The 23,962-nt window shown below is 47.0% G+C and overlaps 2 protein-coding genes across 2 annotated transcripts; both read right to left on the bottom strand.

The window, feature by feature from the left end:
* Positions 1 to 343: 343 nt before the first annotated feature.
* LOC121304897 (gap junction delta-2 protein) lies at positions 344 to 6,335 on the bottom strand. Its single transcript, XM_041236318.1, has 2 exons — positions 5,950 to 6,335; positions 344 to 1,407 (listed from the first exon to the last, which is right to left on the bottom strand). The coding sequence occupies exons 1-2, from the start codon at positions 6,018 to 6,020 to the stop codon at positions 510 to 512; spliced, it is 969 nt and encodes a 322-aa protein (XP_041092252.1). The 5' UTR covers positions 6,021 to 6,335; the 3' UTR covers positions 344 to 509.
* Positions 6,336 to 9,683: 3,348 nt separating this feature from the next.
* Positions 9,684 to 18,629, bottom strand: nop53 (NOP53 ribosome biogenesis factor). Its single transcript, XM_041236310.1, has 14 exons — positions 18,388 to 18,629; positions 17,332 to 17,396; positions 16,885 to 16,963; positions 16,023 to 16,136; positions 15,571 to 15,779; positions 14,969 to 15,024; positions 14,656 to 14,751; positions 14,174 to 14,275; positions 13,791 to 13,940; positions 13,175 to 13,350; positions 11,337 to 11,403; positions 10,929 to 11,005; positions 10,336 to 10,392; positions 9,684 to 9,767 (listed from the first exon to the last, which is right to left on the bottom strand). Exons 1-14 carry the CDS (start codon positions 18,591 to 18,593, stop codon positions 9,761 to 9,763), a joined length of 1,461 nt encoding a protein of 486 aa, XP_041092244.1. The 5' UTR covers positions 18,594 to 18,629; the 3' UTR covers positions 9,684 to 9,760.
* Positions 18,630 to 23,962: the final 5,333 nt, after the last annotated feature.

Here is a 23,962-nt window from a genome sequence, read left to right as displayed (position 1 = left end):
TAGAAATACAATTCATTAAAACAACAGGGATGTGCTCCCATCATCCTCTTCTTTATGTGTGTCATGAGAATAGATAAAGGAATTGTGCTTTATTCATTTCAAAAGAAGCAAAGTTTATTTCTTGCTGGTGTTGTGGAACTTCAGTGCGATTGTGATGTCACAAAGGGTCACTGTCGGTCTCCGTGACATCGCAACAGCCATTGTGATGTCACTGCGCAGAGTTTAGTTTTTTTTTCAGCACCTTACAATTATTTTATGCATGCACTGCAAGAGGGGATAAATTCAACCTACCCCCCCACCCCCAACATACAAAACGATACACGCTCCGGTAAAATACGAGAAGTTTTAAAAAAAATTCACCTTTACTGCAAAAGACATTTTAAAATCAAAACCTGTTCATAATAAGAGTCAGGATGTTGGTGCTGGATGGAGGCGAAGGGGGCAGAGAACCAACACAGGAGCCCCCCCCCCCCCCCCCCCCCCCCCCCCCCCCCCCCCCCCCCCCGCGGTCAAACGTACGCAGACTCGCTGGACTGGGTCCTGCCCAGGTTGGGCGCGGCCGGAGGGGGCGGGGGTGGGGGGTCTTTCTTACCCGCCCCTCCTCCTCCTCCTCCTCCTCGCATCCCCCCATCGCACACGGACTTCCTCTGTGCCTGCGCCCCTCGGATCGCCGTCCTCACCTTCCTCCAGCCCAGGTGGTTGAGCTCGGCGAGGTTGAGCAGCACGGAGACCCCGCTCACTGCGAACATGAACACCAGGAACACCGTCTTCTCCGTGGGGCGCGACACGTAGCACTCCACCTCCTTCACGCAGGGGTACCGCTCGCACGCCACCCTCCCCGGCACGCTAAACCCGTACAGGAAGTACTGCCCGGCCAGGAAGCCGATCTCCAGAGCGTTCCGGAAAACCACCTGGATCACGTAGAAGCGGGAGATCCCCTCCTGCTGACGGCTCTTGGACTGGGAGCTCTTGCCGCTGTCGTTGGCACCCCGAGTGGGACTGTTCGGAATCTCCTTCACCTCCAGACAGTCCGGTTCCTCTTTGCCGCACCCCTCTGGGTTTTGGACCAGAATGCCGTTGATGACCTTGCGGAGCGTCCTCTCCCCCGCGCCGCCCCCAAAGTCCCTCTCGAGAAGGGGGTGCAGGAAGGAGCAGCGCCGCTCCCTCTGCTTGGCGGCCTGGTGCACGGAGTAGGTGATGAAGCAGAGGCTGGGCGTGCACACCAGGATGATCTGGAAGACCCAGTAGCGGATGTGAGAGATGGGGAAGACCTTGTCGTAGCAGGCCTGGTTGCAGCCCGGCTGCAGCGTGTTGCAGATGAACATGACCTGCTCGTCCTCGTACACCGTCTCGCCCACGATCGCCACGATCAGGATCCGGAAAATCACCACCACCGTCAGCAGGATCCTGAGCAAGAGGACAGAGGCACAGAGTGTTAGGGAACAAGAGTAGAGAGAATGGGATGGTGTGTGAGAGAGAGTGAACAGAAATCAAAGAGAGCAAGAGAATGAAACGAACTCTCAACACGATTAGAGAATGACACACCGACACTTAGAAACAGTAATTTATTCTCTGGGGTTGTGTCGTGTCTAATTGACTGAGGTATGTATATATATATATATATATATATATATATATATATATATATATAGTACAGTATGTACAGGGCTAACATTTGCAACACTTTCTTTCTCAGAAAAGCTGATTGCCAGCACTCCCATCACCGACCCAGCGTCAATCTCTGGGCTAAGAATAGAAGATGTGTGAATTTATTCTGTGCTGAGAGAGTGGTGTGAACAGGGGGAGAGAGGGAGAAAGAGAGCGCGAGAGACAGAGATAGATGCAGCCATAGCATTGTAAAGCACAGAGAGGTCTGGTAAAGCACAGGGAAGCATTGTAAAGCACAGAGAGGTCTGGTAAAGCATAGGGAAGCATTGTAAAGCACAGAGAGGTCTGGTAAAGCATAGGGAAGCATTGTAAAGCACAGAGAGGTCTGGTAAAGCATAGGGAAGCATTGTAAAGCACAGAGAGGTCTGGTAAAGCATAGGGAAGCATTGTAAAGCACAGAGAGGTCTGGTAAAGCATAGGGAAGCATTGTAAAGCACAGAGAGGTATGGTAAAGAATAGAGAAGCATTGTAAAGCACAAACCTTCTCTGCATGTCAACTGCAGTATTTTTTTGTAAACAGCTGGGTTTTAGAAACAAGGAACGTTTTTTTTCCCCGTTTTTTTGTTTATGATGCTGCAAAAACAACACATCGAGAGAACGAGTAAGATAACGAAGCGCACGCACACACCCCGAGTAATCTCAGGACAGGACGGCTTGCATTAGCTTCACAAGCTGAATACTGTACATGCAAAACAGGGTATTATCTGAGTGAGGGAGCTCTACTCTCTTCATCCTCCTCCCCTCTCCTCTCTCTCTCTCCTCCCCTCCTCTCCTCTCCTCTCCTCCTCTCCCTCTCTCCCCCTCTCTCTCCTCCCCATCTTCCCTCTCCTCCCCCTCTCCCCCTCCTTCTCCTCCCCCCTCTCCCCTCCTCTCCTCCCTCTCCTCTCTCTCTCTCTCTCTCTCTCTCCCTCTCTCCTCCCCCCTCTCCCTCTCCCCCCCCCCTCCTCCTCCTCCCCCCTCTCTCTGACGAGTGATCCCTGCATCTGGGGGATAAAATGAAATCATTGAAAACCATAAATCACATTACGTTGCTGTTTGCTGTGCAGCATGAATCTGTATATTATAGATAAAAACACATTGGGGGGGGGGGGGGGGGGGTTGTAAAAAAAAAACCTGATTCACTTGGTTTAGTCCTGAAGATTAGGGTAGGTTCTATAATATTCACTTCATTTCCCGAGGCCCATAGTCTATAATTAGCATCGCTGTTGCTTCCCCTTTAAGGGATGCAGACATCTCTTTTTACCCTTTAATTTTTAATTCGGCACTGCGCTACCATGGCAACAACTGTTAATAGTTAAATTCCTGTGTAGGAGAAGGGTCATTCGTGTGTGAGTGTGTCTCAGTGTGAATATATCTCGGTGTTTGTGTGTCTCAGTGTGTGTGTGTGACTCAGTGTGTGTGTCTCAGTGTATGTGTGTTTTACTCAGTGTGTGTGTGTCTCAGTGTGTGTTTTACTCAGTGTGTGTGTGACTCAGTGTGTGTGTGACTCAGTGTGTGTCAGTGCATCTCAGTGTGTCTCAGGGTGTCTCAATGTGTCTCAGTGTGTCTCAGTGTATCTCAGTGTATCCCAATGCATCTCAGTGTGTCAGTGTGTCTCTCTAAGGAATCTGATCTGACTCTTTGAAGTGTAAATTCCCACTCAGTCCCTCAGGAACGCTGCTCTCTTCATTATAGGAAATGTTCAGGAATCTCACACAGAGTTCTCTTCTCTCCCGCTGCAGATGCAGCTTCATGTTGGAGAAGGAGAGCAGCAGCTGTTTCTCTTAACGCTTTGCCTATTAGTGTGCATTGTGTCTCATGAGACAACTAACCAATTACACTGCTATAGATCTGCACACAGCAGAGAGCACACGCATTAGAGCACCCCATTGCTTCTGCAGTTAGGGTTTGTTGTGTGTGTGAAATCAAACCACTGCAGCTGGAAATCTGGGGACACTGTCAAAATGGGCAAATCAGTGACTATCTGAATTTATTGCGATTCATTTATATTAAGAGGAAATAACCATCCATTTTCCGTTATCGACCCCCAGCGACTATCTGAATTTATTGCGATTCATTTATATTAAGAGGAAATAACCATCATGTGCCGTTATCACCCCCAGCGCCAGTCCCAGGACCAGCCCCAGCCCCAGGACCAGCCCCAGGGCCAGCCCCAGCGCCAGCCCCAGGACCAGCCCCAGCACCAGCCCCAGGGCCAGCCCCAGCGCCAGCCCCAGGACCAGCCCCAGAGCCAGCCACAGCGCCAGCCCCAGGACCAGCCCCAGAGCCAGCCACAGCGCCAGCCCCAGGGCCAGCCCCAGCCCCAGGCCAGCCAGGCCCCCAGCACCAGCCCCAGGACCAGCCCCAGGGCCAGCCCCAGCGCCAGCCCCAGGACCAGCCCCAGGGCCAGCCCCAGCGCCAGCCCCAGGACCAGCCCCAGAGCCAGCCACAGCGCCAGCCCCAGGGCCAGCCCCAGCGCGAGGCTTCAGAAACGTGAATCTCAAACTTATCCTTGTTTCCTAGAAGGTCGGTTGGCGTCACAAAAATTCAAGCGCTGACACAATTTCCAGAGTGACTCACACATCCCTGCACTGACCTTGTAACAGAGTCCCTCAGTAACAGCACAGTGTGATACAGCATGGTGAGGCATAGACAAGCCTTGTAAAGCACAGAGAGGTCTGGTAAAGCATAGGCAAGCATTGTAAAGCACAGAGAGGTCTGGTAAAGCACAGGGAAGCATTGTAAAGCACAGAGAGGTCTGGTAAAGCACAGGGAAGCATTGTAAAGCACAGAGAGGTCTGGTAAAGCATAGGGAAGCATTGTAAAGCACAGAGAGGTCTGGTAAAGCATAGGGAAGCATTGTAAAGCACAGAGAGGTCTGGTAAAGCATAGGGAAGCATTGTAAAGCACAGAGAGGTCTGGTAAAGCATAGGGAAGCATTGTAAAGCACAGAGAGGTCTGGTAAAGCATAGGGAAGCATTGTAAAGCACAGAGAGGTCTGCTATATATTATAAAGACATTTCAGAGGGCTGGATCACATCAATATCAGGGTCCAGTGCTGTATATTATAAAGACATTTCAGAGGGCTGGATCTCATCAATATCAGGGTCTAGTGCTGTATATTATAAAGACATTTCAGAGGGCTGGATCGCATCAATATCAGGGTCTAGCGCTGTATATTATAAAGACATTTCAGAGGGCTGGATCTCATCAATATCAGGGTCTAGTGCTGTATATTATAAAGACATTTCAGAGGGCTGGATCTCATCAATATCAGGGTCTAGTGCTGTATATTATAAAGACATTTCAGAGGGCTGGATCTCATCAATATCAGGGTCTAGTGCTGTATATTATAAAGACATTTCAGAGGGCTGGATCTCATCAATATCAGGGTCTAGTGCTGTATATTATAAAGACATTTCAGAGGGCTGGATCTCATCAATATCAGGGTCTAGTGCTGTATATTATAAAGACATTTCAGAGGGCTGGATCTCATCAATATCAGGGTCTAGTGCTGTATATTATAAAGACATTTCAGAGGGCTGGATCTCATCAATATCAGGGTCTAGCGCTGTATATTATAAAGACATTTCAGAGGGCTGGATCGCATCAATATCAGGGTCTAGCGCTGTATATTATAAAGACATTTCAGAGGGCTGGATCTCATCAATATCAGGGTCTAGTGCTGTATATTATAAAGACATTTCAGAGGGCTGGATCTCATCAATATCAGGGTCTAGTGCTGTATATTATAAAGACATTTCAGAGGGCTGGATCTCATCAATATCAGGGTCTAGTGCTGTATATTATAAAGACATTTCAGAGGGCTGGATCTCATCAATATCAGGGTCTAGTGCTGTATATTATAAAGACATTTCAGAGGGCTGGATCTCATCAATATCAGGGTCTAGTGCTGTATATTATAAAGACATTTCAGAGGGCTGGATCTCATCAATATCAGGGTCTAGCGCTGTATATTATAAAGACATTTCAGAGGGCTGGATCTCATCAATATCAGGGTCTAGTGCTGTATATTATAAAGACATTTCAGAGAGCTGGATCTCATCAATATCAGGGTCTAGTGCTGTATATTATAAAGACATTTCAGAGGGCTGGATCGCATCAATATCAGGGTCTAGTGCTGTATATATTATAAAGACATTTCAGAGGGCTGGATCGCATCAATATCAGGGTCTAGTGCTGTATATTATAAAGACATTTCAGAGGGCTGGATCGCATCAATATCAGGGTCTAGCGCTCATTAAGAGTATTTTGCACAGAGTCAGGCAGAATGATTCTTACCGGCCGATCATTGTGGAGTGCTGCTGGACGGCAGCTTCCAGGAGCCTCTCGAGAATCGTCCACTCCCCCATCACAGCTCCGGACAGCCAGCCAGCAGAGAACAGGAGAGGAGAGGAGAGGAGAGGAGACCCCCGCAGAGCCAGCAACTCAATGAATGAAAAACCAGCGCCGTCTCGCTTTCTATCTTTCTGTCTGTCTACACGTAGCACAGAAACAAATATAATAAGGTTTTAACAGTCCATCATATTTGTGATGGGTGTATTTATAGCTATGGTTATATATACTTAAACGTGGAGATTATAGGTGTAATGTTTCCTCTTGTCCATCCTCTCGTTCCTTCTCTTTCTCCGTCTCCCTCCCTCACTCTCCCTCCCGTCTCAACCCTTTCTTCCTCCGACTCTTTCTTCACTCTGCTGCTTGACTGGCGTTCAAAGAGCTCCTCTCCTCCTCTCGCTCTCTCTCCTCCCTCCCTCCCCCCTCCCCCCTCTCTATCTCTCTCTCTGGCTTGCAGTTTGACTGGTAACCAGCCTTCCTCTCTCTCTCTCACGTCTCTCTTTCCACCCGAGTGATTGAGAGGCACTAGGCAGTGGCGTGTGTCAAGTGGATTAGGAGATAAATGATTTTACCTCCCCTCCTCCTCTCTCTCTGTACTATTATATTATGTAACATTGTACATCACACTGACAAGCATATCACCTGCACCCCAAATCTGTATCATTGAAATCAGATCTATCACACACACACAACACACACAACACACACTCACACACACAATTTCAAAAGGGTAAACTCTTATGCACAAAATGGAGCAAAATCAAAAAGATAAAATCTCATGTAGGTACACTGAAATAATTCATTTAAAAGAAATAATTTATAACAGAAGGTTTTGGATTATAAATCTTTCTTCAGCACAACGAGGTGAAGTGACTCGCTCAGGGTCACACAGCAAGTCAGTAGCAGGTGGGATTTGAACCAGGGACCTTGTGCTTCATGTAGCTGTTCTTTCACCCTCCCCTGTAGATCTGTGCTTCATGTAGCTGTTCTTTCACCCTCCCCTGCAGATCTGTGCTTCATATAGCTGTTTTTTCACCCTCCCCTGCAGATCTGTGCTTCATATAGCTGTTCTTTCACCCTCCCCTGCAGATCTGTGCTTCATATAGCTGTTCTTTCACCCTCCCCTGCAGATCTGTGCTTCATGTAGCTGTTCTTTCACCCTCCCCTGCAGATCTGTGCTTCATGTAGCTGTTCTTTCACCCTCCCCTGCAGATCTGTGCTTCATGTAGCTGTTCTTTCACCCTCCCCTGCAGATCTGTGCTTCATATAGCTGTTCTTTCACCCTCCCCTGCAGATCTGTGCTTCATATAGCTGTTCTTTCACCCTCCCCTGCAGATCTGTGCTTCATGTAGCTGTTCTTTCACCCTCCCCTGCAGATCTGTGCTTCATATAGCTGTTCTTTCACCCTCCCCTGCAGATCCGTGTGCTTCATCAATCATGTTACTGAAAAAAACGTCACCAACTCGAATGACCTTCATTAAAATTAAGTTGTAGCACCCTTCATTTATGTTTAAAATAGTTTGGGCATTTTCATGTTGGATGCAGTTGTGTAAAACTCATTCCCCCAAAACGTTATTTATTTTTTCTAAGATATATGTGCGCATACTATATTATATATATATATATATATATATATATATATATATATATATATATTTACTTTGGGACAATAAAATGACACTTTTACTTTGGGACAATCCGTTCTTCATATAGGAATGACACCTTGAATGATGTCATTATAATACCTAATAGACACACGGAATTGGCATTGCTCCCAATGTTTTTTTCAGAGACATTTGCCTATGCAGTATAAAAATGATCAATAGGGCAAGATGCTCTTCTTTGATAAAATAGTCTTAACTAAAAATGGTACATTGCCTAAAGAGAACCGTAGATTATTGATCAATCCTGTGTAAAACATGCACGCTTGAAACTGTGATGCTTTTTCAAACAGACGTTTCTATAATAAACGCGAGGAAAATGCTTCTTGTTTTCTCAGACCTGGCAGAATTCTCCGTACGATCTTGATCTACGCAGGCGTAACAAATTAAATAAATACATTTCAGGGACCCCTCCCGCTTTGCTCGCTCAGATAACTCAGATCTCCTCCTGACGTGTCCTGGGACACCTTGCCACGCATTGACAGGAATCGCGTCCCTGCCAGGAGGTCCCGTGCCGAGTTCTTTCACGTTATCATCACATTGTTTAAAAACCTGCCCAAATTAAGCATCACATTAATTTGGGGTGACTGACTGCTCCAAAAATTACAAAGTAGCGTGTTCTCAAATGACAATAATAACAATATCAGTAATAAGCAGCTACTCTTTAAATACATTTTGTTGCAATTTCTCTCGGACAGAAGGTTTGTTGAGACCTGGCCAGCTGCTGTTTATTTCTGTCAAGATTAATGACTGCGTTAGGAAAGCGGGAGAGAGAGAGAAAGCGATAAATCTCAGTGTTGAGAGACGCGAGGCAACCTGCGGGGGCGGAGTCAATCTCTTAAGACAAAAAACCGAAACTTGAAATCCTGCCTGTTCAAAACAAACAAAACAGGGTAAACTAAGAAAACTAGAAAAGTGTCCCAAAGTAAAGTTTAATACAGAACAGTGACAGCATTGCAAGGCACAGGGAAGCACTGTAAAGCACAGAGAGGTCTGGTAAAGCATAGGAAAGCATTGTAAAGCAAAGAGAGGTCTGGTAAAGCATAGGGAAGCATTGCAAAGCACAGGAAAGCATTGTAAAGCACAGAGAGGTCTGGTAAAGCACAGGGAAGCATTGTAAAGCACAGAGAGGTCTGGTAAAGCACAGGGAAGCATTGTAAAGCACAGAGAGGTCTGGTAAAGCATAGGGAAGCATTGTAAAGCACAGAGGTCTGGTAAAGCATAGGGAAGCATTGTAAAGCACAGAGAGGATGGTAAAGCATAGGGAAGCATTGTAAAGCACAGAGAGGCTGGTAAAGCATAGGGAAGCATTGTAAAGCACAGAGAGGTCTGGTAAAGCAGGGAAGCATTGTAAAGCACAGGGAAGCATTGTAAAGCAGAGAGGTCTGGTAAAGCACAGGGAAGCATGGTAAAGCATACTGAAAAACAATCCAGGATAAACTAACCCTTATAAAAGTGTCCCGACATTAAAAGCACAGCAGTGGAATACAGCACAGTGGAATACAGCACAGCGGGATAAACGTCAAACGAGCCGTGAAACTTTGTAGGAGATATGAAAAATATTATTTCTGAAACGCAACCCACGCTCGCACTTAGATACGTATCGACCCGAGGAAACATTTGGTTTTGTGGGTCCCTGCCTCTAGAACTAAACTAATTACAGGACAGTCGTTAAAGAAAGGTTCCCCTTCACAGGGAGGAAGCAGCCCTTTGTTTCAAAGTAACGTGCTTGCAGAGCAGCACACAGGGGTGGTGTAACTACATCACTGTAACACCAACCGAGCAACTTCACAAACAAACCTGTACAAGCACGACGAAGCTTATTTTAAAATGAACAGGATATCTTTTTCTAAGTGGCATGTCACAACTTTCCTGGATCTAAACCCCCCACCCCCCCAAGTCTCCCGCGCAGTGCCGTGAAACCTGGTCTCCTGAAACGAAGGTCCAAAACGCAGAGCGGCACTGCGTTCCCTCGGTTTTATAGAGGCAGGGGTTGGTACACAATGAGAGAGGGGCGAGCAGAGTATAATAAAGCTTTATTGAACGGGACGGAGAGCTGGTCCACAGTGTGGGGAGGCTGGTCTTCGGGGCGTAGCTTACAACCTGCAAACAGAGGAATCAAAAATCAACCGGGTTTCGAGAGAGGCTTCAGATCAAAGTCACTCCAGTGAGTTAAAAAGGTACATGGCCTGTGAAAAGGAGGTTTCAAAACTAAACAGAAACAAAAATTGGCATTTTGAATTCTGCTTCAGCTAATCAGAGCGCCACGGACAGATTAAGAAGGAGCGCTTACCATTCAGAGTGAAACCAGCTGCCTGGGTTTGTGCAGATCGCTGCTTTTCTGAGACTCTGTGGAGAAGAACAGCGACCCACACAAACCCAGGCAGCTGCTTCTTCACTCTGAACACAGGGATCTCAGGATCTGTGCAACCCAGCATGCTTTTATAAAGAGCACCCCCAGGTGCCTTGACTAAAACTTAAAAAGCCACTGGATAAGCAATCAAACACTTTAAAAATTCGACTGCGCCAGCCTTCCCGATACGACCCGGGACGGACTTCCAAAGGCCTCCCGTCGGTGCTCCAGCTTTCAGATGGTTCAGAGAACGACCGAAAGCTCGGGGCGAGACCAGGAGCCAACGAGGAGATCAAAATAAACCTGCGTTCAACCTACGTGACTTCCCTGAAGGCCCTCTTCTCCACGTATTTCAGTTTGTGCTTTCTCACGAACCTGAAACGAAACGCAGAAACAGAAAAAAGGGAGCCGTTATTACAAACGCATCGCACGGGACTGCAGAAAGAAAAACACATCGAGGAGTGTGCGAGAAAAAAAAACATCAGGTAGTTATGTTCACCGTGTAGTGAGGCAAACAGGTTGAGCTTAGTCTAGCGCTCATTATTATTAATGAGCAGAGAGTGGAGTGTGTAGACTAGTGTACATTATTATTAATGAGCCGAGAGTGGAGTGTGTAGACCAGCGCTCATTATTATTAATGAGCCGAGAGTGGAGTGTGTAGACCAGCGCTCATTATTATTAATGAGCCGGGAGTGGAACGTGTAGACCAGCGCTCATTATTATTAATGAGCCGGGAGTGGAACGTGTAGACCAGCGCTCATTATTATTAATGAGCCAGGAGTGGAGTGTGTAGACTAGTGCTCATTATTATTATTATTATTATTATTATTATTATTATTAATATGTTGGCTATGACAGTGCTGTTCAAGTCTAGCCCTGTTTCACAGTGAAGGCACAGCCCTGTGTCTTACTTTGCTCGCTCTCTCGGCTCGATCAGGTTCCTCTTCTGCAGGCTCTTGAAGCGATCCTTGAGGATGCTGCCCTCTGGCTGCCCGGCAGGGAAACAAGCAGAAAAAAAAAAGTCAAAACAAAAAGAATTCAGAAATTCAATCAAAAACGTTTCAAAACTGTAAGACTTCCTTTTCACTGCGATGAAAATGTAGTTTCCTTTACATTCTCAGGGACTGGGAGGGAAGCTGTGTGGCTCTACTATCAAAAGGGCCGTTTTTTTAATTTTTTTATTGATATTTGTTGCTTATAATAGCATGTGGTGTGTCAAGAAAGAAATATGCTTAAAACGCAAGCAAAATAAAATAATTTCTCTCTGATCGGACTTTCCTAAAAGAGCTTAAATCTTCAAGACACACAGACTCACTCACCTTGAGTTTGCGAAGAGATCCTGCCATCTCAGAGCTCAGCTGCAGATCCAGGTCTGGCTCCTGGTATCTGAAAACAGAAATACATACACATTAAAACTTTTGAAAAATTCGGGAGACTTGAGACTAACAGAGACCCGCCAGGGACGGGAATCAGACTCCTGCTCCATAGCAGTCTGATCCACTCCAGGTTTCACTGTGAGTTTAATAATAAGACACACCTGAGCTTGTTGCCTAGACACACTGGGGCTGATCAAGCTGGTAGCAAAACCTGAACTGGGTGACAGTGCTGTGCAATAGAAGTCTGACTGCCATCGCTGCTCACACACAGTCTGTGCTCAGGGGCAGGTCTGCACTCTGCAGGGATTGCAAGTGTAGCTGTTGCTATTAGATTACAATGGGGACATGTCTTCTAAGATGAATCAATCATTGTGCATTTACAGTATAGATGCCTGGAGAATTCTATCATTGGCATGGAGTGTGAGATCTATCTGCACTCTGCAACAGTGCAAGCAGAGCTGCTGCTAACAGATTCAAATAGGTATGTGACTTTATTACTCATAGCCTCAAACACCCAGTCTCTCTCTCACTTCTCTCCAGTCTGCAAGGCAGGCAGGCAGGCTCTCTCTCTCTCTCGTTTCCCCAGTCTGCGAGAGGCTCTCTCTCTCTCTCTCTCGCTCTCTCTCTCTCGTTTCCCCAGTCTGCGAGAGGCTCTCTCTCTCTCTCTCGCGAGAGCAAACTCTCTCTCGTTTTCCCATCTGCCTCAGAGGCTCTCAGCTCTCAGAGTTCCCCCAGAGGGGTCAGACTACTCTCCGAGAGAGAAGACAGTCAGATCTCTCTGCTCTCTCCTCTCTCTCTTTTTCTCTCTCTCTCTCTCTCTCTCTCTCTCTCGTTTCCCCAGTCTGCGAGAGGCTCTCCTCTCCTTCTCTCTCCCCAGTCCTGCGCTTTCCCCGTCTGCTAAGAGCTCTCTCTCTCGTTTCCCCAGTCTGCGAGAGGAGCCTCTCTCTCTCTGCCCTCTCCCCAGTCTGCGAGAGGCCTCTCTCTCTCGTTTCCTCTGCGAAAGCTTCTCTCTCTCTGTCAGAGGGTCTCTCGACTCCTTCGAAGAGCAGAAACCTCCTCTCTCTCTCTCGTTTCCTGCAGTCTGAGAGAGGCTCTCTCTCTCTCTCTCTCTCTCTCTCTCTCTTTTCCCATTCTGCGAGAGGCTCGTCTCTCTCTCTCCTCGCTCTCGTTTCCCCATCTGCGCGAGGCTCTCTCTCCTCTCGTTTCCCCAGTCTGCGATAGAGGCTCTCTCTCTCTCGTTTCCTCTCGTCTCGTTTCCCCCAGTCTGCGAGAGGCTCTCTCTCTCTCTCGGTTTCCCCAGTCTGCGAGAGGCTCTCTCTCTCTCTCGGTTTCCCCAGTCTGCGATAGCTCTCTCTCTCTCTCGTTTCCCCAGTCTGCCAGAGGCTGCTCCTCTCTCTCTCCTCTCTCTCTCTCTCTCTCTCCTCGTTTTCCCCAGTCTCTCTCTCTCTCGTTTCCCCAGTCTGCGAGAGCGCTCTCTCTCTCTCTCGTTTCCCCAGTCTGCGAGAGGCTCTCTCTCTCTCGTTTCCCCAGTCTGCGAGAGACTCTCTCTCTCTCGTTTCCCCAGTCTGCGATAGTCTCGCGTTTTCCTCCGCCCCAGTCTGCGTAAGCTCTCTCTCCTCGTTTCCCCCCCCATTCTGCCCCATCCTGCTATAGGCTCTCTCTCTCTCTCTTCTCTCTCTCTCTCTCGCTCTGAGTTTCCCCAGTCTGCGATAGCTCTCTCTCTCTCTCTCTCTCTCTCTCTCGTTTCCCCAGTCTGCGATAGCTCTCTCTCTCTCTCTCACTTGAGTTTCCCCAGTCTTCGTGGCATGCTCTCCTCCTCAAGCTTTTTGGCCCGACGCGCCTCCTTCCTGAGGCCCGTGGTCTCCTCCTGCCGCAGCACCTCCGCCTTGAGGGAGCGGAGCCGGAATAGCTGCTGCTGCCGGTCCCTGGCTTGTCGCAGGGCCTTCCAACGCTTCTCCTGCAGAGCGGAGAGGAGTGAGACACAGAAACACAGAGTTACACCACAAACCTGGCTGCACCCTAAGTGTGTTCCCTACAGGACTAATTAAACAAATCTTAAAAACCCTCATAACCCTGCCTCAGATTTCTTCAGACATGTGTTATGTTCATTAAAAAAAAATCGTGTAGCTTTTTAATCCCAGCCTCTAACTCAAGCCCTCAGTTCCCACGGCAATGCCCACACGGCAGCGCCCGGGAAACCCTGTGCATTCTTCACATTCCCAGCATGCACCTGCCGGGAATACTACGTGCGCAAGGATGTCTCTCCTCATTGGGCAACGCAACTTAATAAAAAAAAATATATGTTTTCAACGTGCCCTGCTTTCCATGGCACACTGAGCACTGAAGCACCCCCCCCCCCCCCCCCCCCCCCCCCTGGGCTGGGATCCCCTCTCTCACCCTCTCTCTCAGCTGTCTCTCCCACTTTCTCTGCCTCTCCGTTTTCTTCTCTCTAGAGGCAGCCTGGTACTGGGGAGTGTATTCATCATGAGGCCCCTCGTCCTCCGAGTCCTCTATCAGCCCCTCCACCTCCTCCTGGAACACCGACTCCTGCATCAGATACAAGGAGAGAGACTAGATTAAAAAACAGACCCCTGCACCACAGAGACAAGGAGAGAGACTAGATTAACAAACAGACCCTTGCACCACAGCGACAAGGAGACAGACTACAGTAACTAACAGTTCCTCTGCACCACAGAGACGAGGAGAGAGACTACAGTAACTAACAGTCCCTCTGCACCACAGAGACCCCAGGAGAAAGCAGGCTGCCCCGTGCTCAGTACCCGAGTGGCTATCTGCTCCTTGGGGAAGGCCAGCTGGCGCTCTAGCCTCAGCTCAGCTTTCTGTTTCTTCAGCTCTATCTCATGGCCTTGACGCAGCAGAGCCTGAAAAAGAGATAAAGGGAGAGAACGAACGAATTACGTTTTAGATAATTGTTCTACTGTTACAAACTAGCTTTTAAATAGCTTCGTCTCTAATTGTACACCGAAAACCAATTTTAATTCCCTGTTTTATTACATTTTGTTATTAGACTGTTCATAACGACTTCATTGTTCCAATAATAAAAGGGCTGGGAATCAGACTCCCGCTGCACAGCAGTGTGATCCAGTCCTGGTTTCACTGTGAGTTTAATAATAAGACACACCTGAGCTTGTTGCCTAGACACACTGGGGGCTGATGAAGCTGGTAGCAAAACCTGGACTGGATCACACTGCTGTGCAGTAGGAGTCTTATCCGGTGAGACAGGAGGACAGGGAGGGGTTACCTGGTGAGACAGGAAGTCAGGGTTGTAGGAAGCTCCAGGGGCAGGAACCTCGACAGCAGGGAGAGTGGAGGGCTTCACATTGAGACGCGCTGGACGCTGAGAGAGAGAGAGAATTCAACAGGGATGAACTGAGAAAAACAATACATTGAATAAGACGTTGAAAGAATCTCCCAATGCCTTCAACAGAAACCTAACAGATTCAATGGCAAACGTTTCCACTAAAGTCTCTCTCCGTGTATTTGAACATAATAATAATAATAATAATAATAACAATAACAATAACAACAATAGAGACCCTGAGGCTTTCACCCACCTTGACTAGCATCTTCTTGGTCTGCTGTAGATACCAGGGGTCTGCAGTCTCAGCAGCTACAAGAACACACACAATGAAACTGCATGGTGATCGCTGCAATGTTTAACTATCAAGACGGGAGCCTTCCCAACTTGGTTCAGCTCAGTTTACCCCCAATAGCAAAAACACAGCTGAAGACTCCCAGAGCAAACACCTGGGCTGATTCAAACTGCTCTGCAACGCGAGTCTAATAATAATAATAATAATAATAATAATAATAATAACAGGCTCACAATGAAACTAAAACCTGTCTGCTCAAACCAATGGGAGTCATTATCACTAGGCACACAGAATGAACATAAAACCTGGACTGGCTCAGTCTGCTATGCAAATTGAATTGTATCTCCTAGGTCAGTCAAGGGTTTTTAACTGAATTTTTTTCTAATCTATGGAGTTTTGAGACATTGCCCTGCCAAAACTTTAAGATGAAAAAAAAAAAAAAAAAAAAAAAAAAAAAAAAAAATCTAATATACATTTTAAAATATAGATCGAAAACGAATAATGGGACAGCACACACACGCTGCAGGAAGGGGCTGCAATCTCGACACCCCACCTCTCCTCACCTGCTCCGCTCCACAGATCGTAGAACCCTCTCTGAGGGTCGTTGTTTGCTGCCGGTTTGTTTGCCTTCCCCTTCCTGGCGAGGGATCTCTGCAGCCGCGCCTGGAGCAGTCTCTGTTGCCGTGGCACCACGCCGCGGGCCTCCAGTTGCTGAGCACGCTGGGCGATGACTCGCAGCTTCTTCGCGTTGGGAATCTGGTGTGCCAGCACACTGCAGCCAGGGGGCGAGAGAGAGACAGGGATCAGCAAGTGACAGCGCACTGTAGCCAGGGGGCGACAGAGAGGGATCAGCAAGGCTGAGGAACAGCAGAACTAGAAATCAGACCCTCAGTTTTGCAGTTTGATCACATTCCCCACTCGGGGTGAATCTGAAGCCCCATCACTGTAGGACGCGGGGCCCTTGCTGAACGACAATGAGTTTCGGACGCACACGCGGAGGCAGACAGGCACTCACTCTTTGGGAGCCGGGATGCGAGAGTCCGACTGCAGAATCACATCGATCCGCAGAGGCTTGTCCTTGCGGTGCCGACTGCCATCGGGCTTCTCGGAGTCGAGGCCGCTGGAAACGCTAAAAACAGAAACCGCACATCAAACACAGGGACCGCATCATCAACCCGATCCAACACTGAGGACATACAAACCGTATCATAACCCCAATCCAACACCGAGGACACACTACCCAGTGTGTATCATGTGACTGTAGCAGCTCGATAATGTAGTTCACCAGACCAGGCGTCCGGTCTGCAGTCCAGGAAAGCACCCAACTCTGATCTGAGATTATTTTAACTTGGGGCAGTTTGGCAAACGATTTGATTACAGGGGTACACAAAACCCTGCTGTGCCCACTGATGTCACTGGCAGGTTTTAGTAATTTGATCCCCCAAGCATGAGTGTGCCCTTCTTAGTTTTGAGTGCTGCACCCCACTATACACACCCTATCTGCATTAGTGAAGGAAAACAAACTGATCTATAGACTCAATACCAGGATGCCTGTGTTTTCAAAATACAAAGGTGTGTTAAACACAGCGAAATGTTGGGAAGTTGACTTCTGAGCAAAACCTTAATTTTTGTATGAAGCTACATGCATTGGGTCACGTGACCTCCTCGGCCCTGAATGAAAACCCTTTGGCACGGATACTGTAACCGTGATGTCAGCGCGCCTCGACACGCCTCTCCAGAAATCAGGACCTCGGTTTTGTGGTTTGATCTCATTCCCCACTCGGGGTGAATCTGAAGCCCCATCGCTGTAGGACGCGGGGCCCTTGCAGAACGATAGTGAGTTTCGGTCCCTCACGTTGAGGCAGACAGGCACTCACTCTGTGGGAGCCGGGATGCGAGAGTCAGGCTGCAGAATCACATCGTCCTGCAGAGGCTTGTCCTTGTCGAGATTTGAGTCTGAAAACACAAAACAGCTGCATCAATAACATCCAGGGTTAGAAACTCACACTAGCCCTGCTGCTGCTGCACCCAGTCCTGGGGTTCAGAACTCCCCTCAATGAAGTCTATTATTATTAATATTGAAATGATCAGGAGCCAGGAGTTTGAGCAGGGTTAGAAACTCACACTAGCCCTGCTGCTGCTGCACCCAGTCCTGGGGTTCAGAACTCCCCTCAATGAAGTCTATTATTATTAATATTGAAATGATCAGGAGCCAGGAGTTTGAGCAGGGTTAGAAACTCACACTAGCCCTGCTGCACCCAGTCCTGGGGTTCACAGCCCCCCTCAATGCAGTCTATTATTAATATTACACTGGCAGTACCTACCTCTCCTCTCACCTCCTGCGTCAACAAAGAACAGACTGTCATCAGGCTTCTCTGAGATGAGGCCGCTGGAAACGAGAAAAACACAAACCGCACATGAAACACAGGGACTGTCTACCAGAAACCCAATCCAGCACTCAGAGGGGCACACGGTCCAGCGTGTATCCTGTGACCCTAGTCTCCACAGAGATCTGAGGGCAGCTGGGCAAACGATTTGATTACCGGGGTGCACAATACACTCGGGGTGCGCTCTTACCCGATCAGTGTGTTGCTGTTTGTTATAAATGTAACTTTTTTTTTTTTTCCATAAAAAACAAACAATTCTGAAAAAAAAAAATTATAATATGTACAGAGAATACGATTTTGATACAGAGAATGTAACTGTATATTGGGTAGACCGTGTCTGTGATAATTACGTACAGCTGTGTTTAATAACACTCTTTCGTCGTAATATTTAACGATTATTAAAATATCATTTCTAACCAGAGCTGTTACTTATTTGATGACAGACTTCTGGAATAATCCAATTTATTGAGCAAATTATAAACAATCTGTGCGAGGTTGATAAGCGGGGTATATTTACGTTTGCTCAGTAAAAAAATCAGCGTCGCGTTTATAATTTTAACACCACAAACATCCAACTAAATGTTTTTTTTTTTAAAATGGAAACCGGTCTAAAACAGGATCAGATCTACACATGCACTGCAGCAACGTGGACAGAAACAAACGCGGCCTCCGTGGGTCACTCCTCCATCTCAAGCGCCTTCATTTTAAACTGTTAGGAGAAACACGGGTGACCCGTTTAATAAGTTCGCTGTGGATCAGCCCCACGCAAAGACCCACGAGCACCGTGCGCTAATTACAGGGCAGCATTTCCACGCGTGGAAACTAATGAAGCCGAAACGAATGAATTATCTCCGGAATAATTCGCCGGCGAGCTGCGGTGGGAATCGGCTCGGTTCGATACGGTCCAGAGCGGCTTTGCTTTATTCAGCGCAAACTAAATTCGTGTCTGTTTTTTATAAATCAGCTGTTAGTTTGCGAAGCGGAGGCACCGACCCGACAGTCCGCTCCTGAAAGCGCACGTCCTCCAGAAACTCCTCCACGTCCCGCACGTCGCTGTGTTTGCCCCAGCTCTTTTTTTTATTCTTGTTGAGCTGTTTCTTCTTCTTGTTTTTGGGTCCGGACGGGTTCAGGTCCGTTTTAAAGCTGAGAAACCCGTCCCGAGGTGCGGCCATGCCTCCCTTGCGTGTCCCGGACGCCATTTCGCGACAGTGGAAAGAAGGAGGAGGCGAATCTGCGCCGGCGAAACATTCGCGCAAAAACGGAGCGACCTGCTGTTTCGAATCGGCAGATTCCAAACACCGACAGGCTGGAATTAATAGAAACGCAGATACCAAAAAAAAAAAAAAAAAAAAAAAAAAAAAAACGGGATTAATATTACTCGGGTTTATTATAACGTGTTTTTAAATGTGTATAAAAAATGTTTGCTTTGTTCTTGGTTTTTCCCGAAGATTGCGTGGCGGGTCGGAACCAAATTCCCCGTGCTGTTACCCGCCTTCGCCACACGGGGGAAGCAGTGAGCAGTGAGCTGTAATGAGATACCGAGTTCACTTCTGAAATGCAATGCAAGTAAATAGAAACATCACTACATTTAAAAAAACAAAAAACAAACGTTTATTACACTAGGTAACACCATTTTTGTTCCTGGGTAGTAAGTGTTATTTCCTAATTGCTTATGCCTCAAAAGTATAGAAAATGAGCTAAAAAAGCTAGATCGTACTGTAAATACAGTATAATTGTAAATCTCGAAAAACTACTCACTTCTAAATCTTTTGTAGTCATCTTTTTATTACTTTAGCATAAATACATGTTAATTTGGATTCATATGTTGTTTTTTTCTGACTTTATGTGAACGAAAAGACACACATTTGCCAGTTTTCCCATTGGAAATAGTGATATTTTGAAATATCACTGTCCTGGTCACAAAAGCAAAGTTTGTGGGGAATAATAGCCATTTTCTATACTTTTGAGGCATAAGCAATTAGGAAATAACTCTTACTACCCAGGAACAAAAAAAAAAAAAAATTGTTAAGTGTGTTACACAGTGTTATTATTATTAGTGAAATATGATATCACAGTTCCTTATAAATATACACAGTAATTTAGCAGTGCTGTCCCCCATGCTTTTCCTATGGTTATACCATCTCTGTGCTTTACAATGCTTCCCTATGCTTTACCAGACCTCTCTGTGCTTTACAATGCTTCCCTATGCTTTACCAGACCTCTCTGTGCTTTACAATGCTTCCCTATGCTTTACCAGACCTCTCTGTGCTTTACAATGCTTCCCTATGCTTTTACCATACCTCTACCTCTCTGTGCTTTACAATGCTTCCCTATGCTTTACCAGACCTCTCTGTGCTTTACAATGCTTCCCTATGCTTTACCAGACCTCTCTGTGCTTTACAATGCTTCCCTATGCTTTACACCCCTCTGACCTCTCTGCTTTACAATGCTTCCCTATGCTTTACCAGACCTCTCTGTGCTTTACAATGCTTCCCTATGCTTTACCAGACCTCTCTGTGCTTTACAATGCTTCCCTATGCTTTACCAGACCTCTCTGTGCTGCTTCCTTATGCTTTACCACTCCTCTCTGTGCTTTACAATGCTTCCCTATGCTTTACCAGACCTCTCTGTGCTTTACAATGCTTCCCTATGCTTTACCAGACCTCTCTGTGCTTTACAATGCTTCCCTATGCTTTACCAGACCTCTCTGTGCTTTTCAATGCTTCCCTATGCTTTACCAGACCTCTCTGTGCTTTACAATGCTTCCCTATGATTTACCAGACTTATCTGTGCTTTACAATGCTTGCAAGGGAGAGACAGACAGACAAACAGACAGGCAGGCAGGCTATTTCATTAAGACCATGGTAATCCTCAGATGCAGCATATGGCAAAGTGAGACAGAGAGAGAGGGAGGGAGAGAGCGGGCAAGGGAGACAGGATGGGATGGAGGGACATACGCACAGAGACAACTTCAATTATGATTCATTTCTTTCTGGTAATCTCGAATCAAACAGGTTGCAGGGAGTCTGTTGGGTAAATATTTCTAATCAGGTCATGTCTCAGTGGTCTGGAGATTAGTAGATGAGATGAGTGTGAAATAATGAGAGAGAAACACACCAGCTGTAAACACACACACGCATATAAACATACATGCATACATATATGTAAAATATCAGGCATAATCTGTAAAACACTAGAGGTAAAACTAGAAGAAACTGAATGAAGCAGACCAGCGTTTGAGCTCTAGTGCCTTCATCAGTGTAACTGAAACTAAACTGAGTCAAGCAGACCAGCGTTTGGGCTCTAGTGCCTTCATCAGCGTTATTGAAACTAAACTGAGTCAAGCAGAGCAGCTTTTGGGCTCTAGTGCCTTCATCAGTGTTACTGAAACTAAACTGAGTCAAGCAGACCAGCGTTTGGGCTCTAGTGCCTTCATCAGCGTTATTGAAACTAAACTGAGTCAAGCAGAGCAGCGTTTGGGCTCTAGTGCCTTCATCAGCGTTATTGAAACTAAACTGAGTAAGCAGACTAGCGTTTGGGCTCTAGTGCCTTCATTAGTGTTTCTGAAACTAAACTGAGTCAAGCAGACCAGCGTTTGGGCTCCAGTGCCACAAGCCACATGTTTTAGTTTCATTTATTTTGTTTCTTTTAGTTTGTTTGTTTTTTGGGGGTAAGAGCTTCGGTGTGCCAGCTCGCCCGCTTGCTCGCTCGCTCAGTGTAATTAAAAAAGGTTTCCCAGCATGCCGCGAGGCGGAGGGTGGCATCTGTCGGGTGGGAGGGCTTAGGATCAATTTGTCGTCTCGGGAGAGACTCTAATCTCCTCTAATTCAGTTATCAAACCGCTGACAGTACAGGACTGCTAACAGGATTGATACACTTACTAACTTGAGAAGCAAAATTAGCAAGTGGAGAATGGGGGGGGGCAAGAGGGGGGGGCATCATTACAAGCCTTTGTCTTCTTTATTTTTATATAGCGCCTTTCATAGTGGACCACCATCACAAAGAGCTTCACAGAGACAGGCTGTGAACTGCGCCTTGTATGCAGAGTCACTTCCAATAGGATGCTGATTTAACATCTCATCCATCAGTCCGTGGCAGAGGTGGGATTTGAACCGGGGACCTTCTGGTGACAAGGCTTTCATAAAAAAAAAAGTGAAATCGTGTGAAACTCACCTTGTTCAATACAGATAACAAAAACCGCAGAGAAAGAGAGACGCTTTTTAGAAGAAAAAATGTCTTTTAGCATGGCCTGCTCAAATCTGCACAATGAAACTTCAACATGTAGGGAACGTGGGAAAAAAATGTGAACAAACTGGCTAATAAAAAGGGAATTATGGCCATATATACATACTAAAAAACACATTAAAAAAAGATCAATTGAAAATGTACAAAAGAAAACAAACAGAGAAAAAACCCGTTCAAATTAATGGGATATTTAACATTGAGTGGACCCTAAACTATCCCCTAGTAAAAGGACCAGAGGAAGCACACCTTGGAAATTAAGACTCCTGCTGCACAGCAGTGTGATCCAGTCCTTGTTTTTTCTATGTTTAATAAGACACACCTGAGCTTGTTGCCTAGACACACTGGGGCTGATCAAGCTGGTAGTAAAACCTGGACTGGGCGACACTGCTGTGCAATGGGAGTCTCATTCCCATCCCACGCTGGCAATGCTGAATCACTGGGATCCTTTAAGACCCAACTTGACAAAGTTCTGAGATCAGTCAGCTGCTCGGAACCCCTCTCCTCTCCTCTCCTCTCCTCCTCTCCTCCCCTGTACTCTCCTCCTCTCCTCTCCTCTCTCCTCTCCTCTCCCCTCTCTCCTCTCCTCTCCCCTCTCCTCTCCTCTCTCCTCTCCTCTCCTCTCCTCTCTTGTTCCCCCTTTTTCTAATTCCTCTCCTAATCTCTCTGTGGCCCTAACCCTGTGATGCACTCGAGTGCGAGGGGAATGTGGGACACGAGCTTCTAATCCATGAGATTTACCGGGACACGGGCAGCGCGATCGTCATGGAAACACGCATGCAGCGAGGGGGGTTACAGAGCTGTAAACTAACCTTATAAAATATCCCCATAGTAACAGCACAGTGACAGCATGGTAAAGCATAGGGAAGCATTGTGTGTGTGTGTCCGTCCTCTTGGTGTCAAGTGGTCCCCCCGTGTTGCTGATCAGAGTGGATGTGTTTCAGGTAGCACCCAGATTAAAAGAGCGAGGGACCTGGGACAGACAGGGAGACAGGCGACAGATCTAGGGAGAGGGGACAGGCAGGCAGGCAGGCAAAAAGACTGGGAGAGAAAGCAATATACTTTGAGAAGGGGACTGGTTCATTCTCTTCTCTGTGCTTTACTACACTTTGAGAAGGGGCTGGTTCATTCTCTTCTCTGTGCTTTACTACACTTTGAGAAGGGGCTGGTTCATTCTCTTCTCTGTGCTTTATTACACTTTGAGAAGGGGGCTGGTTCATTATCTTCTCTGTGCTTCACTTTGAGAAGGGTCTGGTTCATTATCTTCTCTGTGCTTCACTTTGAGAAGGGTCTGGTTCATTATCTTCTCTGTGCTTCACTTTGAGAAGGGGCTGGTTCATTATCTTCTCTGTGCTTCACTTTGAGAAGGGGCTGGTTCATTATCTTCTCTGTGCTGTACTACACTTTGAGAAGGGGCTGGTTCATTATATTCTCTGTGCTTCACTACACTTTGAGAAGGGGGCTGGTTCATTATCTTCTCTGTGCTTCACTTTGAGAAGGGGCTGGTTCATTATCTTCTCTGTGCTGTACTACACTTTGAGAAGGGGCTGGTTCATTATATTCTCTGTGCTTCACTACACTGTGCTGTGCTGTGCTGTTACCAGGGTGGGATACACAGCGGTACACTTTGAGAAGGGGTTTGGCAGCGCCCTGGTCTCCTCACAATGCCAGTCTGTTCCTTGTACTGTTGGGGATTTCTCCGTCTCAGTGCTGGGAATGTTATCCGCTTGTTTTCCAGGGATTATAAAGCACATGGAAAACACAATGCCAGTCTGTTCCTTGTACTGTTGGGGATACGGGGGGGGGGGGGGGGGGTGGGGGGGGGGGGGGGGGGAAGAAAGGGAGGGGGGGGGGGGGGGGGGGGGGGGGGGTGGGGGGGGGGTCGGGGGGGGGGGGGCACATTTTAAAAGGACAGGAGTCCATAGGAAATGAAGAGAAAAGAAAAAAAGTAACATTCGCGTGATGAAACACATGTTTTTTTTTCCAAAAGAGCCAACTTCTAAAGCATAGGGAAGCATTGTAAAGCACAGAGAGGTCTGGTAAAGCATAGGGAAGCATTGTAAAGCACAGAGAGGTCTGGTAAAGCATAGGGAAGCATTGTAAAGCACAGAGAGGTCTGGTAAAGCATAGGGAAGCGTTGTAAAGCACAGAGAGGTCTGGTAAAGCATAGAGAAGCATTGCAAAGCACAGAGAGGTCTGGTAAAGCCTAGGGAAGCATACTGTCTGGTTAGGGTTAGGGTTAGTATTTTCATTATGAGTCTGTTTAGATACTGTCTGGTTATGAAGTCTATTGTGAAATATGTGCATTTCCCTGTTTCAATGCCTG

Source organism: Polyodon spathula, chromosome 40 (assembly GCF_017654505.1).
Source record: "Polyodon spathula isolate WHYD16114869_AA chromosome 40, ASM1765450v1, whole genome shotgun sequence".
In the NCBI taxonomy this organism is placed as follows: domain Eukaryota; kingdom Metazoa; phylum Chordata; class Actinopteri; order Acipenseriformes; family Polyodontidae; genus Polyodon; species Polyodon spathula.
Note: the sequence above shows the minus strand (reverse complement) of the source record. Positions and strands in the feature narration are given on the sequence as shown.